At 32.1% G+C, this 27,975-nt stretch overlaps 1 protein-coding gene across 4 annotated transcripts; it reads right to left on the minus strand.

The window, feature by feature from the left end:
- Nucleotides 1-2,489: 2,489 nt before the first annotated feature.
- On the minus strand, nt 2,490-27,773 carry LOC111418757 (ATP-dependent RNA helicase p62-like). 4 transcript variants are annotated; one of them, XM_071200592.1, is made up of 7 exons: nt 27,524-27,624; nt 27,264-27,344; nt 22,900-23,940; nt 19,882-20,120; nt 18,322-18,500; nt 14,348-14,522; nt 2,490-2,530 (listed from the first exon to the last, which is right to left on the minus strand). In XM_071200592.1, coding segments are annotated over exons 2-7 (1,662 nt in total). In that variant the 5' UTR covers nt 27,266-27,344; nt 27,524-27,624; the 3' UTR covers nt 2,490-2,504. The 4 variants fall into 4 exon arrangements, with proteins under 4 accessions (XP_071056693.1, XP_071056694.1, XP_022907184.1 ...); XM_071200593.1 differs by lacking the exon at nt 2,490-2,530 and adding an exon at nt 13,541-14,262; XM_023051416.2 differs by lacking the exons at nt 2,490-2,530; nt 27,524-27,624 and adding an exon at nt 27,715-27,773 and having other exon boundaries at nt 13,541-14,522.
- Nucleotides 27,774-27,975: the final 202 nt, after the last annotated feature.

The following is a 27,975-nucleotide window of genomic DNA, read 5'->3' on the forward strand; positions in this document are numbered from 1 at the left end:
TAATTTTATAGCGAATTTTGCAAGTTATCGATGAAAATTGCAACATCGAAAATTTTATCAAAGTTTCAAATATTGTTTTCTCAAAAACTAAAAGTTATTTTTCAAAACGGGTTGGTTCATTGGAAAGAGGACAATTTTATTAACACTTTTGGAGATTTTCATACTCATATTCCAAGAACTGGATTTTATACGAATTTTTAAAACTTAATCGGCGAAAATTGTAAAATTCGAAAAAATCATTTCAAAAATTTATTTCTCAAGAACTGAAAATGATTTTTCAAAACGGCTTTTCGCATTAAAAAGAAGATACTTTAATTAATAATCGAAAGTGATAACAGCGACAATTCTGTTAGTAATGAATGTGATGATGAATTACAAGCGAAGAGAAGAAAAGTAGACGAAACTGCAACAAGAGATTTTATATATCGTATTGGGATTGTTACAATGAGGTTAATATATAGTATAAATAAAGTTGTATTCAATGAAAAAAGTCCTATTGGGGTTGGACTTGATTATTATCTGCAATGTCCAACATCTAAAAGGGATACTAATTCCTGTGAATTAGTCCAAAGCTGGATATTTGCACCACTTGTTACTACCATTTACTTTCATAATTTCTTTCATGCACCGCTGATGCGATAAGAACCTTGTTTAGTGTACAACACCTTCAATCACAAAAGTTTAACATTTAAAGCAGCAACTATGTTCATTTAAACATGCAACATCTGAATGTTATCAAAAACTCAAGATGTTATGAGGTTGGGTTAAATATTTGAGCTTCAATTTTAGAACTGAATCCAGTGTCATGGCGCTGTATTAATTATTTTTCGCAGATTCAATAAGTCTTGAATCCTTGCTGGACGATTTCTACTCCTACATTTGCTCCGTTCTTATTGAATAATTTCCCGTAGTCTGTAGACGACCATTAACGGCTCAAAAACATTACCTTCATGGTGAACTTCTTACTTTTTCATGGTTGATGAAGTACTCATCATTGGCATAAGCAGCGTTTCTTCCTCAATTAAGCATTGCCTAGTTTTAGCTTAGTTTAGTGTTGGGTTGAGTTGATCCTTTACGTAATGATTGTTAATTAATTACTAGCTACTTTTTTTATTGATCTATTCCAATTCAGCATAAGTTTAGTGTGTCTACTTCGTTCTTGCAAATATTTGTATACATTTTAACGCGTTTCTTCCTTAATATTATGTGGACACTGCTTCAAGAATTGAGCTGACATATTCAACATCTTAACAACATTCAAATTTTAGTTTAGACATAAACACTTGGATAGATATAGAATATTTCAATTGAAATATCGAGATAATATTAAAATTCGGGAAATCAGAAACTTATTTCTAGACTGTTATTGTAGGAGATGAATAAGATATGGATAGTTGGAAGGTTTGACTCTGAATTAATATGTTGAATTTATTGGAATAGATAACGTTTAAGATTTTAGAATTAATTACGTTTGCATAAAGCTTCAAGTAAATCTAGATGATTTTATCAAGATGAGGTGAAAGAAGGTAGTTATCAACTTCATCAACAACAAAACGACATTTAATATGTTACTAATCGTCCAAAGGATGTAGAAATGTTGCGAAGGATGAATTAATTAATATTTAAGAAATTCAGCATTTTCTTGAATTAATTTAAAAAATCAAGAAGATGAACAACCTAAAATGAAGCTGACGAAAAAAATGAGAACCTAACTCTAAAGGAGAATAATTTTTTGAACGCCTAATACCTAATATTAATGTAGATTAACGTCCCAGAAGTTATATCTTGAACCATAATGGAAGTACAAAGGAAAACTGTATAAACTGAATGATTAGTTAAAAAGATGAAGAATTTTATAGAAGAGAAATGTACACTATTGATTTAGAAGCGGCTCAAAATTAAACTCAAAACTGTAATGCAATTTTAACGAAATTGCTCTTTGATTTTGTTGTTACATAGCGCTTGTCACACAGAATCTTAATTTCTACTCAAATTTCTTACATCACAGATTTTTCAGAAATATTATTAGCTTCTTCCTATTAGAAATAAAAAAATACATTTGTCGAGATTATCCAATTCTTAAAAACCACGATGCAGGCATATTCCATATAAAAATGTACAATCATCATGAAGAACATTAAGAATACATAATTTAGTTCATTACATTCAAATATACGAATATGTAAAGAAGCTATAATCTCCTGAAAAGTCATTCTAAGTAGCTTCGTTTTACGGCATTTCGCTTCACGAAAAACTTTCGAGGAACATTTATCTCAGCCATTTTCCATTATCAACAACAAGCTTTAATTTAAGTTATAAATTATTTCTTTATCATCATATATAAAAACAGAGCTATTTTTTTTTAAGTTCTACATATTACCCAAATATTGAATTTGATCATGGATAAAACGAGTGTATAAAAACATATATTTTTATATTTAGTAAGTAGAAGAAATCTTACCCGAGTGTCTTTGCCGATGTTAAATAACGTTTCTTGCTTTTCTCTATGAAACACCTTCCTTACAGCACGCTGAAACAAAAAATATAAATGTTGTAGACTTTTTTTTTATAAACAAGAAGTCATTTATCTTTTTAATTACTAATATTATAATAATTAATATCTTTCAATTCCCGAATACATGAAAATGCACCAATAAGAGAAGTCTACTCAAAAAACGAACACCACCATATCATTGTTTCACAAATTACCCTTCTCGAACTAACGTATTGAATATCGCCCATATATCACCCTCCTCCCATTTCTAAGAACCTTTTGTCTTACAACACTCAAAGTACGTTATATAAAGACCAGAAACCGACGTCATTTTTCAGTTCAACATCAACTTTCAAACAATCAATAAGTAAAATAATAAAAAATGTCTCTTAAAGTTGTTAAATAGTGAATAAGTGTAACAATTTTATAATATTATTATTAAAAAGTAGTCTTTAATTTTGTTTAACGAAATTTATTCATGTTAACAAAGGTTAAATCAAATAAAGATACAAGTATTATTATTCGCCCTTTTAAAGACATTTATTGGACACACGATGCATTGGATACCATTCATTAAAAGCGTGAAAACGTTGTTCGTAAGGTGAAAGAGGAACGGAATCTCTTGATCGTACAGCAACGCTTGTCAGATACGATGACGAAGGAGGGCCCCTTTTGTGTCCCATTCACCACGCACACACGTTTCCCAACCAAATTGGCTCCAGTTGTTTCAGGTAATGCGCCCCGGGTACACCGCTCACACTCTCCACTACACATAAACCGAAAGACCAAAAACTCCTCACCAACACCATCACCATCTCAACGGACAGATGTACAAACGGGAGTTGAACGTTTTGTGTTGACAGCTCAAAGCGTGTTTTCTTCGTGTCAGCTTCTTCTTCTACCTTTAAACCAAAACCTTTATTATTAAATACATCCTTCAACATCTCTCATCGTCTTTTTCTATTTTTGTGTCTTCTTCTTCTTCGTCTAATACCTAAACGGGAGGAGATTCGATTTTAATAATAGATATAAGAGGTGTTAAATGTATAAAATTACCGTTTGCGTTACAAACAAACAAGAATGAACACGAACGAGATTGAGGTGTTGAGGTTTGAGACGATAAGAAAGGAATTATTATTGAATGAGGAGAGGAACGTTTCGCTTTTGTAAACGTTTTTAGTTGTGTGCTATTATAAATTGTAATTCAAGTTTTATAAAAGTGATTTGTGAATGAACGGAAAATCTTTTTTCTTCTCTCTCGGTGGTGATTATGAGTTGATGAGCTGTCGGTTGGAAGATTTTATAAATTCTGATGGCTTTTGTGTGTGGGCTAACATGATTCAGAAGTGAAGTTGTTACTTTTAATTGATGTGGTAAAACAAGAATTTTTTTGATTAATTATTTAATGAGAAAGGAAATATCAAAATTTTAGGTGATTTTTGAGTTGAGTTTTTGGTTCTAAAAATTATAACAAAAAACTTTGAGTAACTTCAAAATCTACATAAAATTCATTCCTACATAAATTTTGATTCAAAAAGTATTCGAGTTGAAGTTGTCCGACGGAACTTGAATATTTTCCGTGTCATTAAAAGATTCGTCTCGATTTTAATGTAAGTAATTTTGAATAACTTCCATCCCAAGATTATTTATATATAATATATCTATATTACACCAGACCACTATTTTCTAGATTTTCCCTTGAAATCATAGAGGCAATACATTTTGGGCAACTTTATTTCACTTCTTTTCCACTTCTCATTATCCAATTAATTTCTGATAAGTCATCAGAACGAGAATTATTAAGCACCAATACTTCTCTAGTATCCTAACAAAAATTGGCAGTGATATAACAACAATTTTGTAATCTCCTCTTTTCAACTTGGTTGAATTTTATTGCAGGACGTTCTTTCCATTTTTGATCCAAATGCTAGAGGTGGTAAAAACAGCTTAATGGTACTAAATAACGCTGAAAGAGATGATACATCCAATTTGACAGTAGTCTATCTTGACTTTTCCAACAACACTGCTTCTCAAGTGTAGATAATCTCTTAATTGGAAATTTGAAATCTTTTCTATGAACTCACTTAATGACTCTGATTTATGTTCTTCTGGGGTATTTTCAAAAACTCATTTTTTCAGAGTCCTAAATCTTCTATTCAGACTATAAACGTTTTATTCTATAAAATTACTATCTCGTACATAATTATCTAGTTAGCTTCTCATTTGCAAGAACAGAATCGTTGTCATCAAATAAGTCCAAAATCTTCTATTCATCATCTGTAGCGCCACAGCCCAATTTTTGGAGCTTGGCCTCCTCTAGAATTTTTGTGTGGCCACTACATCATTAACGACACCAGAGATGTTTGACTGGTGCCGGGACCGACGGCTTAACGTCCCCTCCGAAGGACGGTAAAATCTTCTATTCCTGCTATAAATTTTCTATTCTATAAGGGACAATTTCGACCACAAAATCTTCCACTACCAGGGTTCATTCAGATTCTGGAGGATGACAAGGGAAGCAACGAATATCTTTAAGAACTCAAAAAGATATTGGACGAGTTATGAAGTCAAGTTTAATAGAATAAGATAACCATAGATAATTCGTCATAAACAAATTTTTTGAAAATTCCTGGAAGGTACGCTTCTTTGATTTTAGAAAAACTCAGTACTAAAAGACGAACATTATGGCATGAAGAAAATAGATGCAGAATGCTTTCCTGTACCAGTTAAAAAACCAGATATAAACTAATATTTTCATATGTTATGGATAAGTTTGCTCAAAACTAGGTTCATTAAACCCTTGACTTTGGAAGCATGGAAACTAAAATTATCAAAGGAAGTAATTTATACCAGAAATTGTTTACAAATGGTACAAAGGTGATATGAACTTTCGAATCTCAACCTCAACATTCGAATGAATTGTTAGAAATAAGAAACAGTTAGGAGAATGTTTTAAACCTTTAACCGAACTAGATCAACAACTGCATTATTTTTCTGCTCCATATATGAGTACTTTTGAAGTTATACAGGGTGAGTCTTTTTCCATGTTTAGTATGGCGATATCGAAAACTAGCGGAGATAGAGAGACGATTAAATAGGGAAAGCATTGTAGTTTCATGAACTCAATTTAACGAGCTTTTTGTTTTTTGGATGAAATGCATGGCTAACTAGATATCTCTTAACTATTATTGATTTTAGGAAAAATGTGTAAAGGAAAAGTTTGTAGGGTATTGTAGCCAAGTATTCTTTTAATTTGCAAACTGTTCAATTGATAGTTACGCTTGCAAACGTAAGTTTCCATGATTTCGTACCGCTAGCTTATTAAGTGGTGTTGCCCCATCGCGTTGAAACCATTTAAGCAAATGACGTGTCTGCAGGAGCAATCCATCCAACATATTATCGAACTCGTTCTGTAGAAAGTGAAGATAACGATCTCCGATTAACGTATCATAAAAAAATGTAAGGACCAAGAATTTTTGAACAAATGCCACCGCGCCAAACACTAAATCCAAACTTAACTTGAGATCTCCTCTCTTGAAGATGGTGCGGATTTTATTGCATCCATAAAATGTTGATTATGTCTATTAAACATGCCACAGTTTGTAAATCGTGTTTCATCTGTCCACAAAACTGTAATCTAAGCTATGATCAGCTTAACACATGTTAATATAAACCACGTACAATATTCCACACGCTTCTTGTAGTCATCTGGGGGTAGTGTTTGTGAAACTGCCGTTTTATATTAATGAAATCTATGCTTTTTTAGTTCTCTAACGACAGTACGTTGTGACGTGTCTGCTTGAGATTCAACTTGCGTTGAAACCGGTTCATCTTGATGGATTCATGCTAATACATTTACTTCTGTCTTACATCTTTAGTTTGTTTACAGAAAAAACCATCCTCGCCCAAATTATCAGCCTCTTCAAACCTCTAGGTAGAGAAGGCTGGCGATGATCAAAATACTGTTCTGCAGCTTGTATTGCATTTTACAAAACTTCGATCAACGTTAATTAGAAAGTAAACAAAACATATGATTGGTTATGCAGCTTAAAGCTGTCATAACCAAACGTATCTATCAATTGTTTCCATAGCATACTACCTGAACAGTTTTCCAATTAAAAGAATAAATGGCTATAATTTATTTATTAATAAAAATATTTATGTCAAGTGATATATCATTAAAATTGTTGAGAAAAAGCCGTTTTTATAAAGCTAACTATGATTTCTAGTAGAAAAATTACAAGTTTGTGTCATAACTCAAAAATTATTGCTTAAATAAAAAAATTAGTTAAACTGCTTTATTAAACATGTAATACCCTACAAATTCTTCCTTTACATATTTTTCGTAAAATCAATAATAGCGGAGAAATCAAGATATCTACATTTTATCCAAAAAACAAAAAGCTCATTAAATTGAGTTCATGAAACTGCAATTTTTTCCTTATTTAATCGTCTCTCTATTTCCGCTAGTTTTCAAGATCTTTTTACTAAACATGGAAAAATACTCACCCTGTATAAAAAATTACATATACTTTTATAATAAGCGATTCAGATTGAACGCAAATGTTTGGAACATTTTCCATAACATAGCTATTAGTGTAGATATTGATAACTAATTAATCTTTCCATGATTAAAATTCCAAAACATTTCTTAATTAAAGTTGCTCTAAAAAAAATAAAAGCATATAATATAAAAAAAATAATAGTAAATTCGCTCACCCGATATAACTCATCTTAAAAATGAGATTTTCAAAAATCAGCTTTGTCATTAAAAAGGTGATCTTAAACAGTTATCTAAGATATTGATTTTTCATGAAGTCCAATTCTATCAATCGAAATAGAAAAGTATATTATACAAAGTAGTGAAAAAATGATTAAACTTAACCTAACTTAATAAATAAAAAAAAAATAAAAATTAATAAATAATCATAATAACTCCGTAAAATTTTAAAGACCTTCACGACCAACTAATCCAATTAAACGTCGTTAGTTAATCTCTAGAACTCAGTGGCGTCGGCTACCGCAGCTCTAATTATCTCTAATTGTACGCCCCCCTTTCCCTCATTCAACCCTCCTTCCAACACCACCTCCACCCCCCTTTACGTCCCTCTTTAAAACCACCCATTCTCCCTGTTAACGAAACACCAACCCAACATTCCCCATTCTCCCATTATCCCCCATTTTCTCCTATTTTTATTTTGTAACAATAAATTCACGTTAATTATTTTTGGTGTGTTTCAAAAAAAAAAAGAGGAAATTTCCATTTCAATTTCCATTCGGAGGCTCTATACAGGAAGAATTAAAAATCATCGAAACGGAGAGAAAAGAGACTGTGCGGTGTGACGGTTTCGACGTGGGGGTAGTTTTGAGTTTGCGGCGTCGCAACAGCCCAAGAGGGGCGCGCCGCCACCCCCGAAGTAACCATCATAGTCGTCCTCGTCGACGTCGACTTCGTCCCTAGACTAATTGCTCGCTTTCAATTCCCGTATATCATTAGCGAGACGACGTCGAGATGATTATTTTCTTTCTATTAAAAAAAAATCTTTCGACGTCTTCTTTTCGTTTTGAGTATAGATTAATGTGTAAAGGAAGAAAAGGTCTAAGAGATGCGGTTTGAGATAGATTTGCTGAAAAATATAATTAAAAAATTAAAATATAATAATAATAATGAGTTGAAAAGTAACTTTTGAAAGCTGGGGTTATAATAAAATATTATTTTAAAAGTAATCCTTTGAAATAAAAACGAATAATAGAAACCACTTTAGATATATTGTAAAAATATCTGGTGGTATTTGAAGAAAGACTCAACTACCACCAAAGACGGGAAAAAGAGATGTTATGCCTGACGATGAGAAGAGATTGTTTGACGTGAACTGTATTGGTGTCCGCCGCCACCTTTCCGTGAATGAAACCCTCTATATACCATAGAGTTCGGGGCGCCCCAAAGTAGAACTGATTGGAAGGGACAACCGCACAATAGCCCGCGTCTCTCCTTTTCAAATACACCGCTATTTTCACACTCTCCTTATTTTCCCTTTTCTCTCTTTGCTGTGTGATGTTGAGTTTCAATATTACTCAAACAAAAAAATCCAAATGCACAAACACTCTGTATGATTTCACATTTTTTATGCAAAAAAAAACGAACAATAAGTAAAAAAGAACAAACATTAAAGACTTCACCCCTTTTTCTTCTTTAACGATTTAAGATTAAAAATTACTTTGATCTTTTCATTTTTGAAATTTTCAATAAAACCACCTGGTTTTGTTTTTTTTTTCTTCGTTATTCTATTACAAAGGTTGTAATTTGAGCAGATGTCACAACAAATCACCTATTATAATCGGTAAATACCCACCGGGTCGTGGGAATTTTGATGTAAAATCACTACAAAAAGAAATAATAAAGTATCAAATTACACAAATATTCTAATATTATTCATTTCTAAATCTTATTTTCATAAAACCGTATTCGAGTTGTATCATGATGTTAATAAAAAAGAAGCTGCTATTCACAAATTATTATTTCTTCAACAACCCAATCCTTCCAAAGTGTATCTAAGTGACTTATCACTTTCTAAATTATGTTAGTTTTTATCTATAGGATCGTTGAAGTGAGGAAGGAAAGATTTCCTAGTCTGGCTATGTTAGATCCAGACCATGTCCTGTTTTTCACTCTAAAATACGAGAAATGGTGATTTATGTAAATGTCACTGCAATCAGAAGACACTATTTAAAGCAGAGTTAGTAATTAATATGAGATATATTCACACACTAGTACACAAGAAATTAGTTCTGCTCTGATAAGGTGTTTCTTATCTTGAACAATGCTCCAGCACATACTTTACCCCTTGATGGAATAAGAATACCATAATATATAAGCTTTGTATAACTCCTAGGATACTTTAAAACTTATAAAAAGTGCACATCTAAAGTGACTCTCTAACAGAGTGATATTAACTTGACAACAAATGGGGGAGTTATCCTATAACGAGGAACATCAATTTTTCAATCTGATGGCACTATCTAAATCATCTTTGCTACACTACAAAGAATTCCTCGACTTTGTTTCACTCATTATACTATAAGTTTTGTTCATGGATTTAGTAGACAAAGACAGTTATGAGTTATGACAGACAGACTAAGGCCCACTTTTACCACCTCCTGATAAATTTATCCGATAGATAAATCCAGTTCTTAGCCAATGAGAGCGCTTAAAACCGCCATAACCATGACAACTATCCTCTAGATAGTTTATCAGGAGGATGGTAAAAGTGGGCCTAAGGTCCATTACTACCATCTGTTAGATAAATTTATCTTATAGATAAACCCATCTACTAGCCAATCAGAGCGCGTAAAATAGCCGTAACCGTGGTAATAATCCCTTAGATAGCTTAACCAGAAGATGGTAGTAACGAGCCTAAGGGCCGGTTGTACCAACTCCCGATAAATTTATCCGATAGATAAATTGGCGCACTTAGCCAATGAGAGCGCTTAAAACCGCTGTATCCATGGTAATTATCCGTTAGATAGTTTATCGGGAGGTGGTACAACCGGCCCTAAGACAGATAAGTTTTGCCGCATTCTGAATATGGATAATATGGAATATGTACAACATATCTAAACATATAAAATTAGGAAAGTGGACCCTCATCAGATATACTGCTTATTCTGAGTTATTTTTGTTATTGCACTTATAAAAAAATTGAATTGTGTGCGATATATAGCAATCTCTTTTTCTAGCTTTTTTGGCAAAATTCTTTTTTTACAGCTTAAAATTAAAAACTTAAAAGAATACAACTAGCACGCGGCTAATTTGGACACTAACTTTTGACACACATTAAAAGACATGCTGTCGTATGTTGGTAATCATAATTTTAACGATCAAATGGCTCTCAAGTAACTGTTCTTAGCTAAATAGCATCACCTCAACTAACGTGACTTGGTAAATAATCAAGGAATATGAGTCCTCGAAAGTTATAATGTTATTATATTACCTCTTGATAAATTTATCCGATAGATAAATTGGCGCTTTAGCCAATGAGAGCGCTAAAAAAGCCATTAGATTATCCCTTAGATAGTTTATCAGAAAGATGGTAAAAGTGGACCTTAGACAAGTCTACATTTAATGTTTTTGGATTTTATGGTCCAAATATTTAAAAATATAAAAATTAAAGATATGTATCTGCAAGTTAATGTATAAATTGAATTCAAGAGAATATCTCTTGAAATACACCTGAGAACTTATCAATTGGTTATAACCACCCTTTTTCGTGATGATTATAAACGTTTGAAAAAATTCTTCAAAACAGCTTTTTGAAAGATGAGCTAAATTTGGACTTATTTGCTTGTCCACATTGTGGTTGCCAATGTCTGGAGTAACTTCTAAGTTTGCTAGTTCTTCGCGAAAACTTTTAATATTAGTGTAGCTATGTCTAAATGATTAAGGCACGTAGGTATTTAGGATATAATCAATAAAATCAAATTTTTGTGCCGAATACTACAAATCATATTGGCGTCTCTAAAATAGTTGCTTAACTTGTTTACCTTATTCATATAAACATTTTGAGTGCTACTGTTAAACGTTTCAAATTACTTTATTACAGAAAATGCTTTATAATGCATAATTATATTAGATTGCAGCATAATCATGACTTTAAAGCACTAAAATGTGAAATCGAAACTGATTTCTTTGTGATTGATTTAAATACTTATTTGGCAGTTTCATTTCTTGAAGAGAAATCGAAGGATCTTTTTTGTGTTACAAAACGTTCAAATTTTGTTTATAAATTTACAAGGATTAAAAAGATTTTAATGTTCTGATTAATCGAAAATGAACAATTAATCTTTGATAATAATAAAGCAAATATTTATGTTTGGTGTTTAATTCGTAACATAAAACGTTACGAATTACAAGTATACTAAATAACTATATACACAGAGAAAGAGTCTTTTGTAAAGGTAGATTTGTAAAGGTGTCAATGAATGTAACGGCGATGGAAAAACGTCGGAGTGAATTGAATCGTTAAACGTTTTTGGAGGGATGGAAAGTCATTTTCGTAATTTTCGTCATTTTCCCTCGCTTGACTGCATCGGAAGATTGTGGGAAGAGCAATTTTGCGTAATTTCGAGACACTTTACACAACACCTATCGAAACCATTGACGTGCTTTTCCAAGGATATGTTCAGAGGAGTGTGAAAAACGGTTTTAAGAAATGTGGAGACTTTTAAAGGTTAAAAGAGACATCTCAACATTTTTTTCTTTGATTTAATTTAAATAGAAAAACTTTTAAGAATATTTATATAACCTAAATTGATTCAAGTGATTAAAATAAGTTATTTAGAAAATATTTTTTAAAGTCAAAAACATAATAAATATTACCACGTTATTGAGTCTATTCGTTAATAATTGATGATATCGGTGATCGAAATGGTTCAAATTTTCCTTTAATAGTTGTATATTCTCCTAAAACATAGGGTTACAAGAAATATTTAAAAAATGTAGTACAAGAAAATACCTTGTTTTGAATCAATCTATCTTCCTCTTGAAGATATGGGTGAATAAGTTTGTCCATAAATGCAATAAATGATTGGAGGCCTAAAAATTATTACAAACAACTTTAGTATTATAAACAAACATATGGAATATATTGAAACATAAATAGACACACAGAAGATAAAAAAAGTATTATACTCCAGTTTTGTTTATTAATACTTTGTTTATTTATTCATTTTGTTACAAAATTAAAATTAAATACACATATGATAACAATGAGCTATTAAATTTTCGGAACATCCACAAATGAGGCAATTATTAAAGTGCCAAAAAGTAGTATCGGAGACACAAACCAGTTTTTCATCTATGGTTACTAAAATTAAAACATGTTTTAAAAATATAAATTAAATGTATCACTAAATAAAAACTTACCGCGTATTGTAGGATCATAATGAACAGAATTATAACTTTGAGCTAATGAAAAACGCCAAAAAATCATTAAATAAATCAGAAATCTAGGTTTACCCATTTTATTTTCAAAGAATTTGTTGAAAAGTAACGTTTTTACACATTTTCTTAATCGCTTCCACAAAATCCTTATTATTTAAACATTCTTTTTATTTGCCATTGTTCTATTAAGTAGTATTTAATAATTAAAAAATTATTATTGAAGTAATGTATTTAGCACCCTCTATATATCAAAAATGTAATCTTTCACTTCTTATTGCAGTCACGATCTTTATAGAAAACTTTTTGATTTACTCAAAGATCAATAATTAAAAATTTATTTATAAAACCATAACTTTTTAAAAGTTTCTTAATAATTCGAATATATAATTCATAGTTTATTTTTATGGTAATAAAGACTTCACTGTGTGGGCTTAACAAGTCTTGCCTCAAGCACCTATATTGTACCGAACCCAAGAGGTACGATATACCTACAATCATCAACTTCAAGTACTGCGGTATGCGGATGAAGTGCTTGGAAGAATTAGAGCAGCGTTAGAGGAAGCCCTTGAATAATTAAAGGAAGGCGGAAAAATACCTAGGAGTGCAAATAAATGAAGGGAAAACCAAATACATGATAATAGGACATAGATTAGAGGTAACAAATTTGGAATGGTGAACGAGTTTAAATATCTGTAGTGAAATAAAGGTCCAAACTTTTAACAAGGGGCTGTAGAAAACGCTCATAAGCCCTGTAGTAAGTTATGGTACCACTCAACAATCTTCACCAAGAGTTAAGCAGATTAGAAAGAAAGATCTTACTATGGGCCAAAATATGTTATCAACCTGGGAGGATGAAGACAATTAATTAACAACGAATTAAGAGAATTGCAGGAAGGACCAGAACTATCAACATGGAATAAAGCCCAGAGGCTAAGGCGTATATTTAGATCCCTTTGAGTAAGTCTTATAAGCTTAATTCAAAGATTATCAAATACTAACAGTTTATGCAAAATTATTTGGATTTAACGAATTATATATTTTATTACTACGTGTGATCACTTAAAACAAGAAAATTAAAATAAGACAGGTTATGAAAAGGTAAAAGGTCAGACATTAAATATTTATTATAATTTTAGTCAACACAATCTTGGTACATAAATACATAAGAATCAAACATTTGTCGACTGAAAAAAGAAATTTTACTACTCTCACAAAAAGAAACTAATAATAATAAACAACACAGTTTATAAAATTCAAACTAAACTTTTAATTTACTCCAAGACGTCCATTATTTTAACGTCGAAATATTCAAAAACTCCACGTAGAGTTATCCATAAATAAAAAAATAAATAATAAAAACAACCGCAGTCATAATTATAAATTAAATACCTGTGTGCAAAATCTTCAAAAAAAAAAAAAACATTCGGGGGAGGCAAAAAAGGGGGTTCGATCATCTACTCTAATCACAGACACGAAAAAGACCTAACATCCGGTACAATTTTCGCTTACATAAACCGCGCGTCGTTAGATTTCTGATTCATCAGTCGATTACGCAGTGTACAAAACGTTTCGTTCCAATCAGACTATAAATCCTCTTAAAAACAACAAATCCGAAATAAAATTACTTCTACATCTCCCGGCCGTCGACGTAGAAATATTTCCATTTCGAAAAACCATCTTCGATTTTATATTTCCAAGAGATTCATTTTCCGTCGTTGGAATGATGCGAGTTAAAAAAAAAAAAATAATACCGAAAGGAGTGAGATCGCAATAAGTCTTCGAGTATTAAAACGTCTCCGCTCGCCCTAATAACCTACGCTCAATAGTACTATAAAAAGAAAAACATTTTTTTTATACCAGAATTAAAAATTACTTTAAAATCTTCTAATTGTAGTTGTACGAATCATTATTACCGTTCGCGTAGCCGTTCGTCCTAAATCGATTTTGCAAACCGTTGCCGTTTCCAAAACGATGGTGACTTCTTGGACCTGTATTTTCACGTCCTCGTGCGTTGTAACCCCATCGACTTTTTCCACCAAAACTACCAGAAAATCTATTTGCTATCTCTGTTAATTTCGGATTTATCATCTATTTAAAAAAGAAAAAACATTAATTAATTCATGTTAATAATAAAATTAATATTTATGATATACAAGATGTGTGAAATGTTGGAGAACTTGAGGATGGAATCCAGATTTTAATTTATGTGAACACCGAAGGCATATTCCCCAAATTTAATCTACCTCCCATTAGCATTCATGCTTCACTGATGTAACAAGGCGAAGGCATGCCAAATTTGAGAGGAAATTAATAGTTATAAAATAAGTCTGGTAGGCGACTTGTAACAGTACAAGTTAGAATATCTAAATGAATACTGTAACAAGACCTGCTTGACGTGTATCTATAACATTTTTGAACAGTATGAAGTTAAATAAAAATTTTCCACTTTACAGTAAGCAATTTTTCTTGCATGCAAGGTATCTTGCGGCAAGATCTGGCGCGATTGGCTTTACATTTGGCAACTTTTAACTGCAATATTTCAGTTGCAATCAATGCTGCATACATATTTTTTGAAAAATTTAGGCACATGTACACAAACAAACCAACAAAACACGTTATGTCGCTATATTTTACAGTTGGCAACACAAAAAGTAACTAAATAACTAACCATACTTTCAGCGCAAAAAATATATAGTTCATTTTTTTTTCTATAATACCTGCCAAATTGTTGTAAAGTTGGCAAAATTAACAGGAAATTTTGTTTTATCATGTTTTGAAATAAATATGTCACACTGACGTTTGAGCTTTCGTTATTCAAAAAGAAAAGGTGCATAAAAATGTTGTGGGGTGTTTATTTGCCATTTATTTACCTAGAAAAGGTGTTTTATCTAATTTCATTATGAAAATTAAATTTTATCTAATTCCATTATGAAAATTCAATTTTACATGTCTATCTGACGTTTTGTAACGTCACTTTTTTTGTAACTAGTGATGAAATGATTTCATTACATCACTAGTGATGTAATAAATTCCATAACCTAACTACAAATTGACATCTGTCACTAATAGAATAGTCAAGTTTTGAACAAAAATTGCTTTTTCAATGGAATTAGATAAAATTTTGTACTTAACACGTCATGAAACGGCTAATTTTGTTTAACTCACGTACTTTGCATTAACAACTATTACGTTCGTCAAACAAAATTAGTCTTTTCATAACTTGTTACGTAAATAACTATTACATGTCTATCTGACGTTTTGTAACGTCACTTTTTTTATAACTAGTGATGTAATGATTTCATTACATCACTACTACTATCCGTGCAAAAAGTCAAGGCCCCTCACTTTAGAGATCGATATCTTCGTAACCGCTCGAAGGAAAAAATTGCGGTAAAGTTTATTGAAATCAGTGAACATTTTTACGTAACATATGTTACTTTGAAAATTTTCGGATTCACGGTTTTCTTTTTATCGCGTGTTAAATGAAAAAGTACCCGATTTTTAGGCTAGGCGCAAATTGAGACGCGTATGACGCGTGCGACATGACGTGACACGACCGACATGACGCGAACACGTGGCACGCGTAGCGTTGACACTCGCAAATTGCCACGCAGTTTTTTACGGCTCGCGATCACTAGTAACGCGGTTTTTTATCTTACAATGAACGAGAAAAGAAGAAAACTAGAGTTATTGTTAAGCTCTGAATCTGATTCAGACTGGAGTGCTGAAGGGGAAGAAGTATTATTATACTCGTTGACGAAAAAAAAACTGAAGGCCCCTAATAACTTTTACCTATGTAAAATAAAAAGTCATGGGCAATTTAAAATGACAAAAAATTGAAAAACAAAATTTAAAAAAAAAAAAATTTTTCCATTGTTTCGAGATTTCAAATTCTTCCAGCAAGTTTCTAGTTTCAACCATTTAGGTTGGTGATGTATTAATTTTATGTTTTTAAGGCTTATTTTATGATTAGTTTCTAAAAGGTGTTTAAAAATAGCAGAATTTTTGTCTTTGGTATGTTCTTTAAAACGAGTTAGTAGATTTCAAGCTGTTTGACCAATGTATATTTTATTACAATCATTACAGGATATTCTGTAAACACCGTTGAGCAAATGAAAATGGAATTTATGTTTATTATTCTCAAGAAACACGTGTGTCGAGTAAAGTCGACGGTCATCCGAAGCTCTATCGGCGTAGTTTCGGTTTCGGCCAAAATACAGCCGAAACGAAACTTCGCCGAAATCCCTATTTTAGGCCGAAACTGGTCGAATCCGAAACAGAAACCGAAATTTCGGTCGGGCATTAAATACGATATATCATAAATTAAATATATTTTTATATTTAATTTATTTTAATATGCTTATTTAATTTTACTTTATTTTATTTATTTATTTTTATTTTTTTTTTTGACACGTGCGGCACGTGCGGCGCGAAAAACTGTGCCACTGCCACTGCGTCGCGCGTGTTCGTGTCAACGCGAGTCGCGCTGCGTCGCGACGCGCGATCAATTTGCGCTGTCACATTGATTTCCTATTGCTACAAAAGTACGCGCTGCGCTGTGTCATGTCGCACGCGTCACACGCGTCTCAATTTGCGCCTAGCCTTAAGAGTGCCAGCAGCAACTTTGTCTACTTAGCGATTTTTTTCTCCAAAACTATTTGACGAAAAAATTTCAAATTTGAACTGGTGGTAAACCGATATGTTCTTAATGTGGGGCATATTTTATTTTTTCGATATTCCATATAGTTTCGCGGAAAATCGCGGTTTAGTAGGATACGGTTATTTCGAAAACGACCTGACGGATTTCAACGCGATTTTTACCAAAATATGTCAAATAATGTCCGTTCTCGGATTCCGTTATCAGTTTTTCAAAATTTTTGCTCCCTAATTTTTTAATTTTAAATGGAATTAAAACTTAAAGAGAAACAGAAATAAGCTATGCGAGGAAAGGAGGGTTCCGTTAAATCGGAACAGATGGTGGTCCCAGACAGCACGTCGCGCCTTTATTTTACCTACATAAAGAAATAAGGCACGACGTCCTGTCTGGAACGCACAAAAAATCGCAAAGTACACAAAGTTGCTGGGACTCTCAAAAAGCGGGTACTTTTTTCACTTAACTCGCGATAAAAGAAAAACCGCGTACCCGAAAATTTCCAAATTAACATGTTATACGCAGAAATGTTCACTGATTACAGCAAACTTTGTCGCAATTTTTTTTATCGAGCGATTCCGAAGGTATCGATCTCTAAAGTGAGGGTCCTCGATTTTTTGCATGGATAGTAGTGATGTAATGAATTCCATAACCTAACTACAAATTGATAAATTGACATCTGTCACTAATAGAATAAGTAAAATTTTGAACAAAAATTGCTTTTTCAAAGGAATTAGATAAAATTTTGTACTTAACACGTCATGAAACGGCTAATTTTGTTTAACTCACGTAATTTGCAAAACTAACAACTATTACATTCGTCAAACAAAATTTGTCTTTTCATAACTGGTTATGTAAATAACTATTGTTCGATTTAATTACTTTGTAGCACGTTTTTACAACAAATATGTACTTCGTTAAAATCGTATTTATCTAAACATTTATTAGTATTTTAACCTCAACTATTTAGTTACTGAAAATGTTACTAAAAATCGGGAAAACAACATAAATTTTATAAGGGTCCTAGATAATACCAACAGAAACGCTAAAAAAATTACATAGACAAGTATTATAGAAAAAAAAAACGAACTATATGTCCAAACCTATCATCTGCAAGAATATCAAAAAGAACGCGTCATTTGCGCATGCGTGCAAGATAAATTAATATTTCTTGCCGGTAATGAAACTTGCGAACTGTAAAGTGGCTTTTAGAAATAATTCCAATTTATAAATTACCTGATTGGCTTCTTGTAAAACTGACACTAAATCCCTAGCTTGTTTATAATTATTGGGTGTGAAAAACGCATAAGAAGTCCCTGTTGTATCTGAACGTCCCGTTCTTCCTATCCTATGGATATAATCCTCTGACGAATTTGGATAATCAAAGTTGATCACATATTTAATTCCTTCAACATCTAATCGCAAGAATAAAAAGAAAAAAAAACACATATAAAAATCAACAACTTGTTAAAAATTCAAAGTTAGTAAAAGCATTTTTTCAATATTTTTTTTATTCGCTTATTTGTAAAATATGGTTAGAAAACATGCATTATTTTGATTCTTTCCAATAAAAATAAAAAAATCTTAAAAAATTTGCTTTTTTAAATTGAAATAAAAATATATTAATTTAAGGTATTAAAAAAAAAGTACTGGATACTAACCATTGCGCTCGAGAACTCACAGAATCCACAAGGCGCTTGGCTTATGTATCAACAAAACGGTAGAAGAGCTATAATAGCATCGACAGACAGGTGCGGAGCTTAGCGGGGGGCGCAGAAGATCCTCACAGTAATAAATTGTTGAATCCACTGCGATTTCCGACCGAACGCCGAAGACCAATTATTTTGTCACAATAAAAATAAAATAAAGCACAAAAAAAAGATTTCATTGAAAAATGGACAGAAAGGATAAATAAGGATTTTTTTTGGGACACAATTGATAATCTTCAGCATCGGTCTTCATAAACCTGCGACAACAAATCGCAGCCCTCCGCAACTTTTACACGTTTTTTTTTTTAATCACTTTTTTTTGACTGTGTATTTCTGTATTTGTGCAATTGAGACACCGCAAGACAAGACTAAATTGCCAACCGTTCAAGGCGACAAAATAGAGAGGCGTTTAGCTTTCATTATTTACTGTTATACAGTAAATCTTTTTAATCAGTTTTTTTTTGGGCTAAATTCGCTCATCATCCTGCACGTGCCTCTGAAACAAAAAGGATAAACCAGACTGTTTAGTTTTTCGTAGAAAAGATATTGGAATGGGGAAATTTGTTTATATTTTAGTTATTTTTTAAAAAACAGCACATCTACACTACCCACAACCCAACCCAATTATTACATGATAAAAAATGATTAAATAAACTTAAAAGAAATTAAATGAATAAATATCCACTAAAATTAAAGCTTTCTAGAGAAACGGTAAAGAAATGATGCTGATTTAATGATAATGATTTATCAAAGATTATATGAACTTAGATTTATTAAGACTTGATTATTTAAGAAATTAATCCATCCCATCACCACAAAGAAAAAAGATAACAAAAAAGCACAAAAACAAAAAGTCTTTAAAAAAGTAAAAATTTACCTATTAAAAAAAGTTAGTGTTAAATGCACCATTTTAAGATTAACAATTAAATGATTTCCAATTAAAAAGCCAGTCTGAGAAATCCCGTATAATGCTACTATAAGCCTTTTTTCTTTTTTTAACATTTTAAAAACAAAAAAAAGGACGCGCAATAACACAATTAAATGATTTTTTTGAATAATAATTTTTGTAATTAAATTAACAGCTTACCTAATCCTCGAGCAGCTACATCTGTAGCCACCAAAATATTTGACCTTCCATTACGGAATTCACGAAGTACATAGTCCCGCTCTTGTTGGCTTTTATCGCCATGCATACAAACAGCGGGCCACTTGTATCTTCGTATATTCCGCGTAATATCTTCGACTTTCTTCTTAGTTTCAACAAAAATAATCGTTTTTGCTCCATATTCGCCATTTTCATTAATTTCTTGGAGGAGATTATTTAATCTTAAACAAATGTCAATTATAAAAATGTGCTTTTGGGTTATTATTAATAGATTAAATTATAGTTTTAGATAAATATCAGGTCTTCTTAGAGGTTAGGTGTGGTTATTAAAGTATAATCACAGAATATTTCATTTAATTTTCTCATCATTGGTAATGTGGGGGCGTAGAGAGATGTCGAAATACAATTTTTAAAAGAAAAATGAATTTAACGCTTAAATTAACCCTCTGGCGAGCGCGCAGCAGCACTTTGTCCATTTTGATGTGGTATTATAAAAAATATGGTTAGTCGCAACCCATTAGGCACCTTAAGTATGTCTAGTTGGCTATCTTACAATATAAAAATAAATGTATGCTCTCTGTGATAGCAAGACCTTCTATACTTGGATATTAGAGATATATTGTGGAATACAACGCGATGGACCTTACAAGACATCCAATAAACCGTTCCACATAGTCCAGAGGTTAATTATTATACTAGCTATCCTTTGGCTGTTTATCTTCTGGAAAATGGAAAATTGGTTGAAGAAAAAATCAAAAAAGGAATTTCTCCTAAGTTTCTTCCAAATAAATCGCGTACTGTGGGAACTACTCTATTTGGGTTTCAAGAAGATATGACCATTATTTCCTATGTATCCAAAAATAATAAAGCTGTAATTTTACTTTCTACAATGGACGACACAGATTAAGTTGACAAAAAACCAGAAATAATCCCATCTTGCACAAAAAGTGGTGTAGATACTGTTGACTAGAAGTGTGCCTTTTATACTACTGAAAGAGTTACCAGAAGGTGGCCTCTTGTTATTTTTCAAAACCACTAGAGAAACCCCCTAGACAAAGGAAATTTTTAAATGAACTGGGGTTGGCTTTTATGGAAGAACATGAGCCAAAATTCAGACACTTCTGAAAGTTTTGGTAGAATTTCTCTCCCAATATCGAGAGATATAGTTTCCAATATTTCTGGTGGTTTTTATGACTTAATTGCAGTCATATAACGAACAAAGACGGGGTTTTGTAAACAAGTAGTTTAAAAATCCCAAATTCTGGCGTGAGTTGTTCAGGTCCGCATTAACGGAAATTACAAAAACAAAATATTTAAAAATTTAAATACCATTACTTTGTGTGAAAATACAACAATTCATTTAAAATTTGTATTTTTCAAATGTAAACAAAAATTAGTACTCTAAATACTGTTTAAGTGCTTTTTTTTAGAGTCTAAACAATTAATACCCTGTTGTTTAAGTGTTTTTTACTATACAGGGTTTCCCAAAAGTAACGGATAAATTCGTTAAAACAATTAAGAATACTTTATGGAAAAATCGCTGAGACGGGTCTAAAGATTTAAATTTTTTGCAATTGTTTGGTATAGATTTTAAAATTTTCCGCCATTTTTAAGCGAGTAATGACGTCATCAATATTTTTTTCAAATAGCAATACCCCATTTCTATTACGGAATGTGAAAGAGGACTTTTTTCTGAATCTAGTACAGTCAATATTAATATTGGTTACATACCTTAAAGTTACTTAAAGTTTCATGATATTCCTTTCAATTGATAGAAAAATACCAGTAGCCATGCGTAACCATGGCAACCAACTGTATCAGATATACAACTGGTTGCCATGGATACGTATGGCTATTGCTATTTTTCTACCTAAAATGAATGGAAAATCATGATTAACTGTAAGGCAATTTTTCTCGAAAATTTTCTTATGTAACTAATATTAATTTTGGCTGCATTAAATTCAGAAAATAGTCCTCTTTCATATTCCGTATTAAAAATGGAGAATTGGTATTTGAAAAAAATAGCGATAACGTCATAACTGGTTGAAAAATCGCGAAAAAAATGTATATAATAAAAAATGTAAATCCTCAGACCCGTCTTAACGATTTTTCTATAAATCGTTTTTAATTGTTTTAACAAATTTATCTGTTACTTTTGGGAAGCACTGTATATATTTTTTTTTGAGGCGTAATTTAAAATACAATAAAAAAGAAGTGCCCCTGGACCTAGTTTGCTAGGAGGGACTATCACAAATCGCGTCCAGGTACTTTTTCATGGTGATAATTACTGCCACTATTGTTTGAGGGCTATAAAAACCACCAGAAATATCGGAAACTATACCCTTAGCAGCAAACCAAAATCGAAATGGCAGGTGCCAACTTGGTAATGTCCATAAAAATAATAAAACTAGTTACTTGTAGTACATGTCATCAATTTGTTTGCAAAAATCACTCGAAAGAAACTGTACTTTGCGCTACTTGCTGATAAAATTGTCAAATAGAAGAAGACTGATTGAAGACTGTTTTTGCAAAAATAAATGTTTAATGTTTCGTTATTAATAAATGTTTAATTTTATCACTTATTTATTCCTGGCAATAATTATTGTGTCCATTTATCAAATGGAAGAAGACACATTTTTCTATTATTGCATTTTTGTTTTAACACACGTTTTTGTTAAAATAAATGATTAGTTGATGTTATATCAAACAATTTTTATTTTATCACTTAATTTGCCATTTTTCTCTTAGTGGCATGAAGTGATATATATTATGAATGCATATTATGAAACGCGCTTGCCAAAGGGTTAAACATCATCAAATGATTCAGTTGGTCACAGTTGTAAAACCAGACGTCATAATAAGTATTGCTCATGATGCTTTACTTTAGTATCAGCAAATAATAGTGAATGAACTAAATGTTTGAAATTAATTGCATCTTAATGAAAAAAAAAAAAAAAACTTGAATACAGACTTATTATACTTATAAATAATATTACTTACTTCATTTCTTTTTCATGTTCTTGACAAACATCAACAATTTGTAAAATATTATGATTGGCAGATAATTGTAAAGATCCAATATTAATCATAACATATTCATCCAAAAAATCAGAAGATAATTTTCTAACTTCTTTTGGCCACGTAGCTGACCACATCAACGTTTGTCTATCAGGTCGTATTTGTTCAATAATCTTACGAATTTGGGGTTCAAAACCCATATCGAGCATACGATCAGCTTCATCTAAAACCAGATATGTACACCGCCTTAAATTGGTCGTTCCGCGTTCGAGGAAATCAATCAAACGTCCTGGCGTTGCGATAACAATCTCAACACCGCGCTCGAGATCTCTCGCTTGCGGCCCTTTCGGGGCACCACCAAAAACGCAGGTGTTCCTGATGTACGAAGATGACCCAAACACGTTTGCGACTTGTTGAATTTGTTGCGCAAGTTCTCTGGTTGGGGCTAAAACCAATACAATTGGACCTTCGCCTCTTTCAACTTGTGGTTGGTTGTTAATGTGAACGATTGCTGGTAAAATATAAGCTAATGTTTTTCCTGACCCGGTTTGAGCGATTCCAACCATGTTTCTGCCACTCATAGCAATCGGCCAACCTTGGGCTTGAATTGCTGTTGGAGAATCATAACCCTGCTTTTCAATACTACCCATAACATAATCAGGAAAATTTCCTTCTTCAAAATTTTGAATAGGATTCGGAGCATCCCCTTCAACAGTGATCTGTTTCGATTGTCTGTATTGTTCTACTTCATAAGAGGACCGATTAACGACATTTGCGTGAGCTACGTAAAAGTTTTTCTTAAACGGACGTAGATCTTTCATGTCCCATTCGGGTTTACGGAGACGATTGCCTTGAAAACTTGATGATTTTGAAAACCGCGATCCGCCTTGATTATTATTACGAAACTTATTATTGTTGCTACTACTGTTACCGCCGTTGGAGTAACTATTTCCATCACCGCCGCATCGAAACGAATTGCCGTTACGTCCTCTGAAGGAGTTACCGTTATTTTTTGCATAAGACCTATTTAAATAAATCAAAATTAATAAATAAACAAAAAAAAGTATAATTCAAGAATCATCATGTCGCTTAAACATTTTTTTTTAATCGACGGGAAATCACTCAAGTAAGCAGTTACAAATAAAAAAAAAGTGTGGCAAAATCACTTTAAAATTTCGACAAAAAGTGACGTCATCGACCGTGCTAACTATATATTTTCATAGCACATTTGGTTAAAACGCATATTTTCGAGTGAAATACGGTTGTTTCTTAGGTTTTCGACGCACAACGATTAAAATGTCGTTTATCATCTATAAACTAAAGATAATCTAAAATATATACCTGATTCCGATTAAACGTTACATTCGGATCCACCTAATTTACTGATTTATTTCAGAATTTTGTGTAGAAATTCCATTTAAAGTTAGGTCTGAAAACGCACGGCTAAACCCGATACTTTCTAGTTCTAGTGTTAGTGCTAGTTTTACATTAGTACCATCACTAGAACTCATCACAATACCTAGAACTAGAATCATTCGGGTTTAGCCGTCTTTAGAGACGTGCGGCTAAACCCAAATGATTCTAGTTCTAGGTATTGTGTTAGTTCTACGTATTAATTCCATTAAAAGTTAAATCTGAAGACGCACGGCTAAACCCGATACTTTCTAGTTCTAGGTCTAGTGTTAGTTCTAGTTTTCTTTTCAATAAAAATATACCACAATCTAATGCTAGAAAGTATCGAGTTTAGCCGTGCGTCAAGACGATACTTTCTAGTTCTAGGTCTAGTGTTAAGGTGATCCCATACGACTGGTGTAATTGGCAAGTACGCAAGTAGGCAAATATTTGTGTAAACATTGGCCTTACATAGTTAATTTACGTGTAACATAAAAAATACATATAACGATGTGAGCTGCCTGACGCTACGCAAGTGTATCCGAGTAGACAAATATTTGCCAAGTACACCAGTCGTGTGGGACCACCTTTAAGCTAAGTTTCCACATGCACGGATTACTGGCGCCAGTAAGAAGCCAGTTTAGTGGCGCCAATTAGCTGGCACCAGAAATAGTTTCCACATAAATGTTATAATTGTGTACTGGCACAGTAACAAAAATGGCGTCAAATGATGTACTTCGCGCTGGCATCAATATAGTACCAATTGGAAGAGAAGGAAAGAAAAAACCAGGTTTTTGGCCTTAAAAGATGAATCGTATGAAAATTTATTATTTTTATGTGTTACACGTGTTTCAACTTGAAGTCATCTTCGGACACAACGTCAATTAATTGGACCACATGGTAAAAAATGAGAAATGATGCAAAAACATGGAATTCTCTCTGAATCTGTTAAAAACATTTCTTCAAAAGCGCGTTGTGAAAACTGAGGTTAAATTTTGAGGTTACGAAGCGTTATTACGTATTAAATATTTTAAGCCCAAAAACGATTGAAAATATTTAAATAATGAGAACAATTACCATAAAGATAAAATACAAAATTTTGAAATAGGCCGAAAAATAGAAAAAAATTGTAAAACTTTCAAACTTAAACTTAATGAGACGTCGACATCTTTGTTTTCCTTCTCTTCCAATTGATATCTATACGATGAATCTGGAGAAAGAACTAGCAACATCAATATGGTAGTTCAAATGTGCTCCTTGGAACTGCACACGTTATTAACAAAAAAAAGCTAGTACTTTAATTAGAGAGTTATGCCATAAACATCAGCAAGAATTTTTTTAATCATTTAAGAATGCCATTCCAGCTCACGTAAAACTGCAAGCAACTTTAAGATTTTTGGCTTCTAGAGATTCTTATACATCCTTGCAATATATGTATCATTTGCCAAAAAGCACAATTTCTAAATTTATATGTGTAGTGCTCTATGGTGAAGTACTTTGCGTATACAACTTCGTATTTTTGCTTTTACAGAGGTTTCATCAAAATTAGGAACTGTTTTCTTTATAATTTCAACTATCCTTCTGACAGCTTTATTTCGTGCTAGTCGGTCCTTATATTGAGGAATTTTCTGATTCCAGAAATAAGGATATTGTTCATGTTTCTAGAAATAGTAGTGTTTGTTCTGATGTCCATTTTTTGGACGATATATTAGTGGATTTGTTCATTTTAGTTGGACAAACACGTTAATAGTTACACGTATTCTTTATAAATACTGTTACTGGCGCCAAAAAGTAGAAGTAGCGTCAACTTTATTGGAACTAACACAAGACCTAGAACTAGAATCATTCGGGTTTAGCCGTCTTGAGAGACGTACGGCTAAACCCGAATGTTTCTAGTTCTAGTTTTAAATGTTATTTAGCGTTATATTGTGGTATATTTTTATTGAAAGAAAAGTAGAACTAACACTAGACCTAGAACCACAAACATTCGGGTTTAGCTGTACGTCTTTTAAGACAGCTAAACCTGAATGTTTCTAGTTTTAGTGTTAGTTCTAGTTTTACACTAACACTAGAACTAATACAAGACATAGAACTAGAATCATTCGGGTTTAGCCGTCTTGAAGACGTGAGGCTAAACCCGAATGTTTCTAGTTTTCGGTCTAGTGTTAGTTCTAGTTTTGCACTAGAACTAACACAAGATCTAGAACTAGAATCATTCGGGTTTAGCCGTCTTGAGAGACGTGGGGCTAAATCCGAATGTTTCTAGTGTCTATCTAACGACAGGTAATCAGTCGTTATGCATCGAAAGCTTAAGAAAAACAAAGGTATTTCATCCGTAAATATACGTTGTAATCTCACCTAGTTTAGTGCAAAATAACTTTACTTTTAAGTTTATTAGATTGATTTTGTGCGTGGCTATAAAATAAACAATTTGTAAGTTAGGTATTGACCGATTTAATACGAAAATGCATGGTTAGCATTGCTTTGCTTGTGACGTCACAAAATGTGATGACTCATTAAAAATTTAATGTGATTTTTCGGTATGTTCTACACTTTTCCGCACTTTTTATTTATTTTAAACGTGTTTTTTGGGTCATTTCACATTGTTTAAAAAAATCGTCGATTTTAAGCCACATGAAAAATCTTGAATTAAAAAAAAAAAAAAACTAATATTGTACATGCATTTGAGTTAATGATTAAATTTAATTCATCTTTATGAAAGAAACTGGTATAAATGATCGATTTTGCGATATGCTTGAAAATATTGCGATATAATATCAAACAATGCAATGGTTTTAATGTAGCAGATGCAACCCGAAAAGAGAATACACGTTTTAACGCGCATCTACGTCAGCAAGCATAAATCAATAAAATGCATTTTACCGCAAAGCTATCACGGAAATGAAAAAAATAAAATGTGCAATCTAACCTAGACCTTAAAATGTGATACTTACATAATAAAAGGACGTTGATGACCTTCTATTCTACCGATAATTTCAGATTTAAAAGCTAACGGGTCTCCCAATGGCGATTTTCTGAAAATTTAGTTATTTAGTTTTAAAATAAAAAAGGGGATTTATAATAAATAAATAATGATTGACAAATAAACAAATTGTCATAAGAAAACGAAATAACCGATTTAATTATGAAAATGGTAAATTATAACAAGCTCAATGTGGGAATAAAAAGCTACACCAAACACCCATCAACTTACCTCAACGAGTATCTTCGGAAAACTGACTAATTTTAGCTGGCCGTGTCCAATAGACCGGCCGGTAACAAAACGGAAACGCGTGAAGATGGGTAAGTGAAGGGAGTCGGTAATATGGCGGGCTATTCAAAATATTCTTTCTACTTTTTTTTTTTAATTGATTCTTTCGATTTACTTTTAGTATATGTACGTACTTTGATTGGAGAACGTCACAAACTAAACATTATTATGATTTTTTTTTTGAATTTCGTTTCTATATAAATAAAATAAATAAAGAGAGAATAAATTCAAATGTTTTCCAAAAGTCAATTAACAAATATCAAATTTTTAAGCGCCATCTCTTGTTTACTAAATCAATTATATCATAAATTATACAACAATATTCACAGTTTTAAACAAAGATTTTTAAAAAAATCGTTATTACAGTGTAAATGTGTTATTTGTACAATTTCGTT

Source organism: Onthophagus taurus, chromosome 11, assembly GCF_036711975.1.
Source record: "Onthophagus taurus isolate NC chromosome 11, IU_Otau_3.0, whole genome shotgun sequence".
Classification (NCBI taxonomy): domain Eukaryota; kingdom Metazoa; phylum Arthropoda; class Insecta; order Coleoptera; family Scarabaeidae; genus Onthophagus; species Onthophagus taurus.